This window comes from Vanessa cardui, chromosome 14, assembly GCF_905220365.1.
Source record: "Vanessa cardui chromosome 14, ilVanCard2.1, whole genome shotgun sequence".
Classification (NCBI taxonomy): domain Eukaryota; kingdom Metazoa; phylum Arthropoda; class Insecta; order Lepidoptera; family Nymphalidae; genus Vanessa; species Vanessa cardui.
The window spans coordinates 2,986,607-3,000,161 of NC_061136.1; the positions used below are offsets into that span (position 1 = coordinate 2,986,607).

General features: G+C 32.3%; 1 protein-coding gene across 2 annotated transcripts in view; it reads right to left on the reverse strand.

Annotated features, from left to right (window-relative positions):
• The window catches only part of LOC124535186 (E3 ubiquitin-protein ligase RNF19B-like), a 64,401-nt gene that overhangs the window by 9,782 nt on the left and 41,064 nt on the right, over positions 1 to 13,555 (reverse strand). For both annotated transcript variants that reach the window (XM_047111286.1, XM_047111285.1), the window contains exon 3: positions 6,682 to 6,862. In XM_047111286.1, the coding sequence (XP_046967242.1) occupies positions 6,682 to 6,862 (181 nt within the window). The remainder of the gene's footprint in view (positions 1 to 6,681; positions 6,863 to 13,555) is intronic.

The window sequence follows — 13,555 nt, forward strand, 5'->3', positions numbered from 1 at the left end:
GGAGTTCAAATTTGCTTCATACAAAATTTCATCAAATTCGGTTCAGCGGTTTGGTCGTGAAACCGCGACAGACAGACTGACAGAGTTACTTGCACATTTATAATATTAATATGATATGGATATAAAGATTTCGTCTATTTATTACTTCTAGCAATACCTCGTTATAAATAAACGCTGATTACTTCTCACGTAAAAAAATGATAATCATCCATAGCTAAGTCTTCTGATCTATTAACAACGCTCTAAATGTCATGTTTAATATTCTGCAAGTTTATCAAAATATTATGACATTTAAGGAGGATGTCATATTAAAGATTGAAATAAATTTATAGATCTTTTTTTAATACACTCGAAATTCAAAGAACAAATGTTACAAATATAAATAACTCTTTTCTAGAAAACAAATGTTATGTATCAAAATAAAAAAGTGGATGACACTAAAGTATTAAAAAATGTGGTCGTCAAGGACCGCCAGCCAGATATGAAACTTTAAAAACTTTTTTTTTTTTAATAAAACAAATGTAGTATGCGCGTACGCATATAAGAGAGCGTCATGTCATGCCGTTCGCCGTAATGGTATGTACGTTCCATATATAAATAATTATGTTACCTACCCGCTGTGACCAGATATTTTTTCAGACATTTTATGGTTACATAAAAGGTCTTAAATATATAATATCCTATACGTATAATCCACTGTTTATTATATTTAGTCTAACCCATGACCTCTCGCAATCAACGCGTTCGTGAGTAAATATGGAAGAATCAACGAACACTTATCATCATTCGTTATCTCGGACAAACACTAGTATAATTATTTATTTTGCTGAGCAATAAATATTAAACCCTGAACGTTGTATCATTAAAGGTCATTTTTGCATTATCATTATCAGTTTTAGGATATCCGAGATTAAAAATTAAATCCTATTGCTATTAGTATAATATACTAATTTCAGTTATTTGTCAAAGATTGTCGATTTGTGTTCTTAATTTAAAGTAATTATCAATTGTATCGAATCTCAAATATCACTATAAAACCTTTTTCAATCAGACTTTTTTATAAAAGCAATCGAATCGAAACTCCTTTTAACGAACTAATATGCCTACGAGCGAGTTTATTTACCTATACGATGCACCTAAATAAATATTTAATTTTACGTTATTATAAATTGGGTTAAATAATCACTTATTGTACTGTTTTTTAGCGAAACAAAGTTTGTGTAGCTATTAATTCTACACCTTTGTCTATAGACATTCGCTATTAAGTACAATCCAATCTTTACTTTGTCTACTAATAAATAATAATTTATTGCTGTATAACTTATGAGTAATTTTACCTACAGTCGTAAATATAGTAGACGAATCCTAGAAGAAGTCAGATTGTGAATTTCGATTTCATTTGTAGGCCAAAACGTATGATAATAAACAATTGACATAATTAAAGATACTTATTCAATTAACTTCAGAGGAAAGTGAGATTCGAAAAGATTTCGACAATTATAATACCCAATAATATCAAAAAATATTTTTGTAAGTTAGCTATTCTTTTTTTTGTTTATTTTTATTTAATTTTCTTTCTACGTCATAAATTAACTAAAATTCTGTGTTACTTTTGTCATTTCTTTTTTCTCTTCTTATTTTTACTCATGTGATCCAAATAAAGACTTTATCTATCTAATAATAATGTTTCCCCAATACCGTGATTAGAATTACCCTTTCTCTATTTGTCATGATATTTAACATAGCTTTTGATTATTTAAATGAGCACAAATATTTTATGCGACATTAATCGCTATAAATAGAGAACAAGTTTTATTTAGTGCGTATCGAATCAATTTTGTTTCATCACGCTTCATTGAACTACAGCTGTTTTTCTTCTATTGTTTCATTAGTAACAGATTTCTAATAAATATTTACAATTAGAGAATCATCGTTTAATTCGTCACCGGAGATATGTATAACGTGTAAAGTACAATATAAAAAAAGATGTTTTAACTGTTATACTGATTATGAGAAAAATATCGGTATAAAATAGAGTTTTTTTTTTTTTTGGAGTAAGCATATTTAATTATGTCACTCGAGTTCATTAACTCCTGAAAAAAAAATTAAACAACTTTTAGTCGAAACAGATATTTAAAAAAATGTTTGCTTTTGTATGGAAATAACTTATACTAATACAGCTCTACCCAGTTTTATTTCACATGTACTACGACAACGAATTTTTAAAACTTCATATATACTAATGTTATAAAGAGCTAACATTTTGTTTGTTTGTATCTAGGGAGAAAACTGCAACTAATAATAATCCAATTAAAGATCGCTACATTATCCCTGACAGCTTTACGGTATAAGTTATATTAATTACATAGTATATATTTTTTAAATTAATGAATTAAACTCTTGCGAGGTCGGGCCACTAGTTGATAATATAATAATATATATCCAAAGCAAATTCGTCGACTCCACCCATTGATGATCAAACGAATTTCAAAAAAATCAATGATTCATACTTTATTTCCCAATTAGCAATGTAACATTTCAAGTTATGATAAATTTATGCAAATCATTGGTTTTCTATATAACAAATCCATTTTTTTAGCAACCTAGATATACCTAGACCTAGGTAAAAGTTACATAAATGCAAATGTACATTCAGAGGTTGCGGTTGCATTCTCGGCTGGGTTACTAGGATTCAATACCAGACTGAGATCATTTCGAATTATGGACCATATATACATATGTATATACGATATCCTTAATAGTTGCTGTGTAGTGATTATAGAAAATCAGAACTATTCTAAACAGTTACTCAGATATTTCAAGATAATAAACGAATAATGATAAGCTGCGTTGATACGCAGCGTTTACAACGTAGTTCTTTCTAATAATATCTTCCTTAAGTATGTAAATAGTAATAAGTACTACATTAATTACTATACATGGTTGTTGTGTAATAAATATACTTAAACATATTAAATATATAGTCCAGAGTTCGTTTCGAAGAAATTCGAACATCACAGCCTGTAAATTTTCCACTGTTGGGCTAAGGCCTCCTCTCCCTTTGAGGAGACTCCAATGAGGATTACTAGATATGCATGTGGCAGAATTTCATTGATATTAGTCAGGAAAACAGGTTTCCTCACGATGTTTTCACAAATTAAGCACGTGAAAACTAAGTAGTGATTGCCTTAGTTTGGACTCGTAATCATCGGTTAAGATGCACGTGTTCTAACCACTTGGCCATATCAGCTCTTCAAACTCTGAAAGTTATCTATAATCCTGCATGAAACAAGGAACAAATGGCGAGCTAGTCGAAGAGTATGGTGCTGCTATTAGAGCGACGTTAAATTCCACGAAAGTAATAAGTTTCGAGTGTAGATGCACGTTAACTGAGTTAGCAGATTGTTACTGGGAATTGATAATTGTCGAATACATGTTCCGGAGCACACGAGCGACCTAAAAGTCTATCGATGGAATTTGCTCGTGCAACTACTTCCGCTGTCATGTGATAGAGAACGACTGATATACGACGTGTTATACAAGATAGCGAGTCTTCGCATATGCATACCAAAACATTCATCCGATTAAAGTAAAGTAAAGTAACAGCCTGTAAATTTCCCACTGCTGGGATAAGGCTCCATTAAGGACAGGGTTTGGAAGATATTCCACAACGCTGTTCCAATGCGTGGTGGAATTTCGATGAAATTAGACACATGCAGGTTTCCTCACGATGTTTTCCTTCACCGCCGAGCTCGAGATGAATTATAAACACAAATTAAGCACATATACATAGCGGTGCTTGCCAGGGTTTGAAACCGCAATCATCGGTTAAGATGCACGCGTTCTAACCACTGGGCCATATCTGCTCATCATCATTAGCTTCATCCGATTATTTTTTCATTATTACTTGTTCGAACAAATCGAATATTCGTTGACGAAATCAATGAATCTGAACTCAGATCTCACTCACGTTGAAAAAACTGTTAAACAACTCTGCAATAGAACGAAGAACGATTAAGCGTTCTCAGCTGAACGGAACATTTATTAGCTATACCCGATCGTTCGGTTCTACTTCGTTCATACATTAGTTAAGCTCTACTAGAGTACATATTTAACTACGAAGCTTAATGTTTAATGAACTTACGTATAAATTTTCTTTTCTCATATTTGTATTACACACCAATCTATATTAACAAAATAACTCTGTCTGTGTGAATTTGATGAAATTTGGTATGAAGCAAACTTAAACTCCAAGAAAGGACAAGGCTACTTTTTTCCCTGACACATGACAACCAACATCTTAAAACTAGAGCAAAGCCAAGCCACTACAGGTAAACAATACATACGATACATCGTGTAGGCCGATAGCGCAAAGAGTATTATTTCAATATGCTTTCGAAGATACCAATTTTTAACAAGGTCGTGTTTCGAAATGATAGTAATGCAAAAAAACCTAAAACATATTACGAACAATAGAAAACATTTTAAAACCTGTTATTTTATCGAATTCTTGTTGCATATACTGTCGTGTTTTATATAATGTATTTGAAACGACTTCGCTACCTTAATCATTACTTTTATAAATATCATATGTTTTACATTAAGTATTCTTTAATACGGTTCCAGATAATTTCTCGTTAGATTCCCGACATACTTTCTGTTAAGTGATATTTGACTATGACTTTTTATCAATACAATTAGTTCTATATTCCGAAGCAACACGTTTATAGTATTCGTTGATTTACTAATTAACACGATAAATATATTATTTGTTTATCAAATGAAATTTTACAGTATTATGAAAATTGTAGTGTATTAATTTTTTTAATAAAGCCTATCCTATCCCACTGCTGGACTGAGTCCTCTCCATTTGAACACAAATTAAGCAGCCGAAAGTTCAGTTGTGATTGCCTGCTCCCTGCTTGCTGGGTTCAGTAACCCACAATCATGAAATCCTTACTTGGTGGTAGGGCTTTGTGCAAGCCCGTCTGGGTAGGTACCACCCACTCACTAGTTATTCTACCGCCAAATAACAGTACTCAGTATTGTTGTGTTCCGGTTTGAAGGGTGAGTGAGCCAGTGTAACTACAGGCACAAGGGAAATAACATCTTAGTTCCCAAGGCTCGTGGCACATTGACAATGTAAGGAATAGTTAATATTTCTTACAGCGTCATTGTCTATGGGTGATGGTGACCACTTACCATCAGGTGGCCCATATGCTCGTCCGACAACCTATACCATAAAAAAAAATCCACTAAGTCATCTGGGCATTTGTTTCTTTGTTTCAGAAGTCAAACAATTACTCGTCCTATTTTCAAATGACATGTTATTTAAATGACAGTTGGTTAAAAATTAAATATTGCTGTCTTATTCTTTCAAATATAATTCAACGATAACAGAAAGAGATACATTAGTGTTTAATTAAATAAACGATACTAAGTAAGGATGTATGTATGTATCTAATAAAATGTTTGATTTGACAAAACATCTGCACAGATATTCTGCAAGAGGAATCTCGAAACTCACTGCAGAACACGAGCTTTTCTGCTCTCTAAAATATAAATATTTTTTTGAATCGAAACAATTTAGTAAATTTGAAATTAAGAATAGGTACTCTTTAATTTTCTGCATTATTTACGGCCAGCTATCGTCCCATAATCACTGGGAAATCGAAAAATCGGCTTACACTATTTTTGATTATACAAGATAATAGAATACACGTATGAAAATAGCATATCACCGTAAGTCAACAGTTTACGAGGTGAGATACGAAATGATTTCTTACGGAATCGCACTGCTGATTACGATTATTATCTAAATAATCTGTTAACGTTGAATCGTAGAGATAAATGGGCATTACGCCAAGAGTCAATGTTAGTTTAGTCATTAGTTCCTGCAACAGGTTATTAATTGTATTCAAATATATACTATATAGCCTGACTAAGTATTGAATCTCTGAATGCCAAGGTAATAACTAAAATAAATGTGACCTACGCGAACGTGTCGCTTATGATTTTAGTCGGATTCATTTATTACCAAGCAAATCTCATACCAATTAGTATTTGTTTAAATTTACAATAATTAATTGTTATTTATTAACCGAGGATTAATAATTATCGTTTATTTTATACGATACAATGTATATGACAGTAATTTTGCAAAGTTTTTTATATGCTACACTAGCTGTGCCTGTGACTTTGTGCAAGTTTAAATTTAATAAAAAAAGCTAATGTTTTAGTCCAAGCTACTACATCAGCTATCTGACAATAAAAGTCCTGTAAGAATCGGTCCAGTCGTTCCAGAGATTAGCTTGAATAAACAGTATATATATAACGATAAACGGAATAATACATCTAACAATAAGTTATTAACTATTTGTATTCCATTTTTAAATTACAAAAGAACTTCAATATTCAAACCGCTGGATCAATTTAGGACATGAATATTTGTCTGGCGCATATAAATAATTCGTAATTTAAAAAGAATTTCAGATATTTTCCGAGTAACCACAGGCACAATATAACTTTGTCCAACGTTTGGCAAAGCGCATTGGCATACAATTAGGTCTATTTTAAGATGAATCATGATTGTATCAATGAAACTCATTTGCACTTCAAAATTAAATATAGAAAGACCTTACAATATAAAACATTGATAATATGCTGTAAGAGATTACTCACCAGACGGATGCATGCTCTCATGGCAAACTGGGCAGTTGACTGGCACCCTCGCCTCGAATATCTCGATGGCGAGGTATTGACGTAGGCAGGATTCGCAGCAGCGGTGGGAGCACCACGCTAGCCGCACCATACTGACTGCGGTGAATGTGGACAGGCATAGTGGACAGTCGAGAACCTCACCCTGAAACAATTACATAAACTTAGGAGACGATTTCGAGTTTCGAGCTGAGATGGGCACCACTGGGCAGTGGTTAGAACGCGTACATCTTAACCGATAGTTTCGGGTTCAAACCCAGGCAAGCAACACTATATATGTATATGTGCTTAATTTGTGTTTATAATTCATCTCGTGGTCGGCGGTGAAAGAAAACATCGTGAGGAAACCTGCATGTGTCTAATTTAATCGAAATTGTGCCAATGTGTATTCTTCCAACCCGCATCGGAACAGCGTGGTGGAATATGTTCCAAGCCCTCTCCTTAATGGGAGAGGAAGCCTTAGCTCTGCAGTGGGTAATTTACAGGCTGTTACTTTAGAAACGATTTCGTAGTTTACAAGATCAACTTTACACTATTGCTTAGGTAGTCTAACCTCAGCTTACCCGAATTTCCAAACATTAATATCGGGCACGATACAATCACGATTATATTTCCATCCAACTTCGACCGAACTGTAACTGGATTGTGTTAAAAAGAGCGGCTGAACGGCACTTATTACTTTTCGATTCGATTGCGTTAAAGAAATAATTCGTTAGTAGAATTCTCGTCCAAGTAGTAAAATTGTCGGTCGTTTTTCGACGTGAATGTTTTCAAAAACTAAACGTATTTATTAAAATTGACACATATGAAATTGAGTGATACGATATTAAAACCTTTCATACACGAAGCTGAAGTCTTCATTTTTGAATGATTATCTTATTAACAGCCAGTTCGATTTGAAACAATAATTTAGTTAAAAAGCGGATTTATTGAGAAAGATTATAAAATCTACAAAGTCATCTAATTAATATCGGCGTATAACCAACTGTTGCAACCAAACAACAACCGCCTTGAAATTTCCCACTGATGGGAAATTTACAGGCTGTTGTTGAAATATTAAATTGAAATAGGTATATTGTTAAATATAAATTTGAAATTCGTATAATCTATAAATATCACACTGCTGGGAGGATTAGGAGTCCATTCCATCATGTTCCGAAGCTTCTCCTGTCTTTGAAGAGAAGGTTTGGAACATATTCCACTGCGATGTTCCAATACGGGATGGCGAAATACCCATGTGGAATTTATATGATATTGGACACATGCAGATTTCCTGACGATGTTTTATTTTACCACTGAACATGAAATGAATTATAAACACATATTAAGCACATAATTAGTTGAATCCATAAACAAATATATACAATGGTAACAACATATTACATGATCAATTACATATATCACCAGTTATGTGTCAGTCTTACACGTAATTGTGTAATCCGTCACGGACTATGGAAGTTTCTTCAAATTTCCACGGCTGTTACGATAATACGTTGAATCGTGACTAATTATTTTATCGTCATAATAAAAACTGATTGATTGCATTATAGGTATTTGATCGTAAGGATACGTTGTCTGAAAGTGACTTAAGTAATTGTGACCTCAAGATAATCGTATACATGTGTTTTTATCTTGGGCGTGAAACCCGGTGACGTTTTTATTCGTAATATAATTGTGTAATAAATAATTAAGTATTCCGATTAAAATCAGTCGAAAAGACAATCTTGTTCCTTTAATGATGGCGTACGAATCATTGTTTCAATTATGTTACTTTTAGTGTTAAGACTCTGCTGCCTGTCTGTCAGTCCGTTTGTTTGTATGTCTGTCATAAGACTCTATCTCCATAATCGCGATAGTAAGAGCGTTGAAATTTTCTTAAAAAGAGAATGAAGTAAATATTTAAGGGAACGCCCATACAACAGATATATATGATAATTTTTATTTATTTAATGACTTTAATTACATGAATAAACTCGTTGTAGTAAAAAAGATAAAAACTGCCGTTTTAATTTTTTTGTTTTTAATTAACCTTATCTTTATTTTATTTTAAATTCCGGATATGGATTGAACTTTAAAGTTATAGCTGTTTAATATGTCATTGACTCCAAAATTGATACGCTGTTAATACAAATCAGTATTGACAGCTGGTAAATACATATTGTACTATTTGTACTAGCTTTCATGAGCCGGCTGATTTCATTCATACTACATCACATCTGATCTTATAACATCTCGATAGCTTAATAGCAAGCAACATGTAAGTTATCCGAGAACCTTCATTATCTATTTCATCGAAATATATTCATCTTTCGATGAAATAGATAATCATATAAATGTATCTATTTTACTCAACATTAATATATTATTATGTACATTACGTACATCAAAATATTTATCTTTCTTGTAAACAGTGAAATAGTTTAGATACACTTTATTTCGCCAAAACACAATTGCTGCGAATGTCCAAAAAGATGAATGATTTTTGAACTATCATTTCAGTGCCTTGTAAAAAGTTTCTAAGAGGAGAAAATAGCTAAAACAATCTTCTTGTCGCGGTTCAAAATACACAAACAAATACATTTAATACAAGGATTACTTATCGCATGACGTTTGTCCCTAAGCGATGGCACCCGTTTCGTTAGTTTAGTAACAGTCTTCAATTCATAATTCGATACAATTGATTTATAATTTTCCTGTGACGTCAAATAAAATAAAGTTTATCGAAACCGTAACGTGAGACGTATTTGTTCTAGTTATCTATAAGAGGAGAATTTTCCTGAAATAACTGGCCTTCATTAAACATACAGAAGAAATAATCGTATGTCTTCCCTGTTTTAATAAAATATTAATACAAATTATATATTAAGTATCAATATTCAATTATTCGTATAGTCTGTAAATATCTCTCTGTTGGGAGGACCAATATTTAACTTAATCATGATGAATGCGTAGTAGTAGATTCACAGAGGGACAGATCCATATACTAATTTAATTTAATGTTGTCTATTAACTATTTAAAAAAGCACGACAAAAAAATACAGCAGATTTTTGTACTAATATGGACATAATGTTTGACGATTGAATTCCAACAGTTTAGCATTTCAAAATTATATACCAAAAAAATATGGCGTCCATTTAAATTTTCAATTCAAATTCTTATTTTCGTGCCATGTTAATTTGCTGAAACGAAACATTATTATCAGACCACGTCTAATACTTTTCTTGCAAGTCACAAAAAACTGCAGACACTACGATAAAAACTGTAGCTGATTTTCATATCACACACACATCCTCACTGTGTTTTAATTCATGATTAATATAAACACAAATTTAGCACAACTCGAAAATTCAGTAGAGCTTGCTCGGGCTTAAGCCCACTTAACTAGCTCGTTTAATAATATGTAATGGGAAATTAATAATTCCTTATAAAATACATATCTAAAACAAAAATTCTGGCTATGGAAATGAAGTCAAGGTAGAAAAAAAATCTAATTATATGATTAGTTACTTGTTAGTCAAGAATTGAGGTCAGATCGCAATCATTCTTAGGAAATACGTTAGAAATTAAATTGGAATAAACAAACCCCGAGGGTGAAATATTATTAAAAATTTTTGATGTTGTAATTTTGTCTGCCTACGCTGATCACTTCCTATTAAAACCTCCTTGCTAAGTAATATTAACAGAACTTTACAATTCTTCAATACCTTTTTTCTTTATTACTTTTTTTCTTTATAATCGTGTCACATGTACTTGAAGTCGATATTATCATTCGTTCTCACGTTATACGAAACGAAAGAAACGAGTATGTGGGAATTAATTACTGTTAGTATACAACGATTCACACACACATACATCTTTCCAATAAATTCCTTTCGGTAAATTGTCAGATCATTTAAAAAATTTCAATAATAATTAAACTAACAGTTCATATCATCATTCATCGTCCATTATTAATATTAAAAAATTAAAATAAGCAATAAAAAAGTTTCATTTATCACTACAAAGTATAAAACAAAGTCACTTTCTCTGTCCCTATATCTTATGTATGCTTAAATCTTTAAAACTACGCAACGGATTTAGATGCGTTTTTTTAATAGATAGAGTGATTCGAGAAGGTTTTTATATACAATACTTAGACAATTAAGTAAAGAAATGCTGATAATTTTAGAAATTTCTATTGTGATGTCATATCATTACACCCGTGCGAAGCCGAGGTGGGTTGCTAGTATTTTGATAAATAGTTATTGTTTTCGGTTTGTATTCTATGCGATTTTCAAAGCGTCTTATGGGTACTAATCTTTTCTTGCTTAGAACTATCAACATTACTTGGTAGTAGGGCTTTGTGAAAGCCCGTCTGGGTAGGTACCACCCACTCATCAGTTATTCTACCGCCAAATAGCAGTACTCAGTATTGTTGTGTTTCGGTTTGAAGGGTGAGTGAGCCAGTGTAACAACAGCCACAAGGGACATAAAATCTTAATCCCAATTGTTGGTGGCGCATTGACGATGTTAGTAATAGTTAATATTTCTTACAGCGTTATTGTCTATGGGTGATGGTGACCACTTACCATCAGGTGAGCCATGTGCTCTTCCGCCAACCTATACCATAAAAAAACATACAATAGATGGCGCGCGATTCGTATGGGATAATAAAATTGTTTACGCCAAATTCAGAGGCATTGCAATGCGTGGCCTTGCATTAGTTAGTAATACAGATTAAATATTAATATATAAAACTGAAGTAACTGTCATCAAAATTATTATTGCAAATAATATTTACTCGTGTATATTAAATAGGAATAACTGTAGAGTGCGTAATATTAGCGTTCGGTAATGTATGTTAATTTAAACAAAAGGTATTAGGTATGTAATTTCTCATTATAACAAACATAACTTTGTTTTTTTTTTGTATGTTTTGAAGCGAAGATTACACGTTTTTTTACTATAGAAAATATTATAATCAGCATTATTAATTAGCCATTTTTTTATGGACCAAAGATCGAAGTACACAGTAAACATCAAATCTTACTAATCTCCACATAAATGTTGCCCATGTATTTCCAGACAGTACCACAACAAAAAAAAATACACTTCCATTTTTCAAATTTCGAATTAAAACGATTAAGCTATTAAAAGACAAGCACGCGAGAAAAGAAATTCCAAAGAGGAAGTTATTGAAAAGGAATGACCTCTCGCCTCAGAACCGGGTTAAACTTTGATTTTATGAAAAGGTTGTGCTCAGTTATCAGAACGGTTCAAAGTATTTATGTCTCAACCTCGTTAAGTCAAAGGAACAGCCGTTAATGCCCCGCTGAGTTCCGCGCCGGTAATGACGAACGAATAACTTCATTCGAATTACAGACGAATTCTAGAACTCTCTCAAACGAAAGACACTTCGAAATTTATCCATCGACGTTCTAATGGCACTTATCTAAAAATGTGTCATAATTTTTTCATACATACATGAACACATGTAAATTTCCCACTGCTGGGCTAAGACCTCCTCTCCCATTAAGGAGTGGGTTTGGAACATATTCCACCACGCTGTTCCAATGCGGGTTGGTGGAATGCACATGTGACAGAATTTCGATGAAATTATACAAACGCAGGTTTCCTTACGATTTGTTCTTCACCGCCGAGCACGAGATGAATTATAAAGACAAATTAAGCACATGAATGTGATGCTTGCTGAGGTATGAACCCGCAATCATTGGTAAGATGCACGCGTTTTGATCACTGGGCCATCACTACTCTTTGTTTATGTTTCATAATTTTTTCATTATAGATTAATTTATGCTAATTGTTTTTTTCTTCATACATAACTATCAAAACGTCAAATGAAGTCATTAAATATAAGTTAACAAGGCCGATTGAAAATCGACCTTATACAAAATAAACGAAGGATCAAGAACAATGACAGGAAGATGATTTTAATTAATTGCAAATTAAAAATGTTTAACATTACAAAGAAAAATTCACCTTGTTATTTAATGCCGTAATTATCGCAATTACTTTCTTAGATAAGAGTGTTATTATATAAATTAATTATATTTGACCGACCTTCGCTATGAAAAAGCAATTAAATTATATACCATATGGATATATTCGTAAATGACCCGCAACCAGACAGAGGCCTCCTTGCCTCCTATTGGAGATTATTTCATCACGATCCAATACGGGATAAATATGTATGTGGCAAAATTTCAATCAACATAAATATGTAGGTTTCCTCACGATACGATTCAAACCGATGCACAGAGTACGAGGTGTATTATAATCGCAAATTAATCCTTTCGAGCGTGATTGAGTGTTAAACGTACAAACCTCAGACTTTCACATAACTCTTTACTCTGTTAAATAGCACAATAAAAAATGAAATACATTTTATTAACAAATTATTTACATAATAAACAAGATTTTATGATACAGTCATAACTGCAAAATAGTTAATATTTATTTTGAAGATACAAGGTAATCAAAGTATGTTATTTTTATTACAATAATATACTTCATGAGTGTGCCCATAAAACAAAATCTGAACGCAAATAACACTAGCAAACAATGTAATATAATGAATAAGCAAACTGTCAAATAATACCAATTCGAATGTAATCTTATATAGCGCGTCAAGTGTAAGTGTGGCAAAAATATGTACTAATTTTTTTGTTCATTTAATATCTTATTTGTTTTATTTACCCTTATTAAGAAAACTTACCCAAAATCTATTAAAAATGAGACGTAGAGAATTATTTTCTAGGGAGATATTGTTAAAATAAACAAAAAAGTGGCAAAACAAAGGTGTAGCAGATGCTGCCACAGGAACGCCAACTTATACTT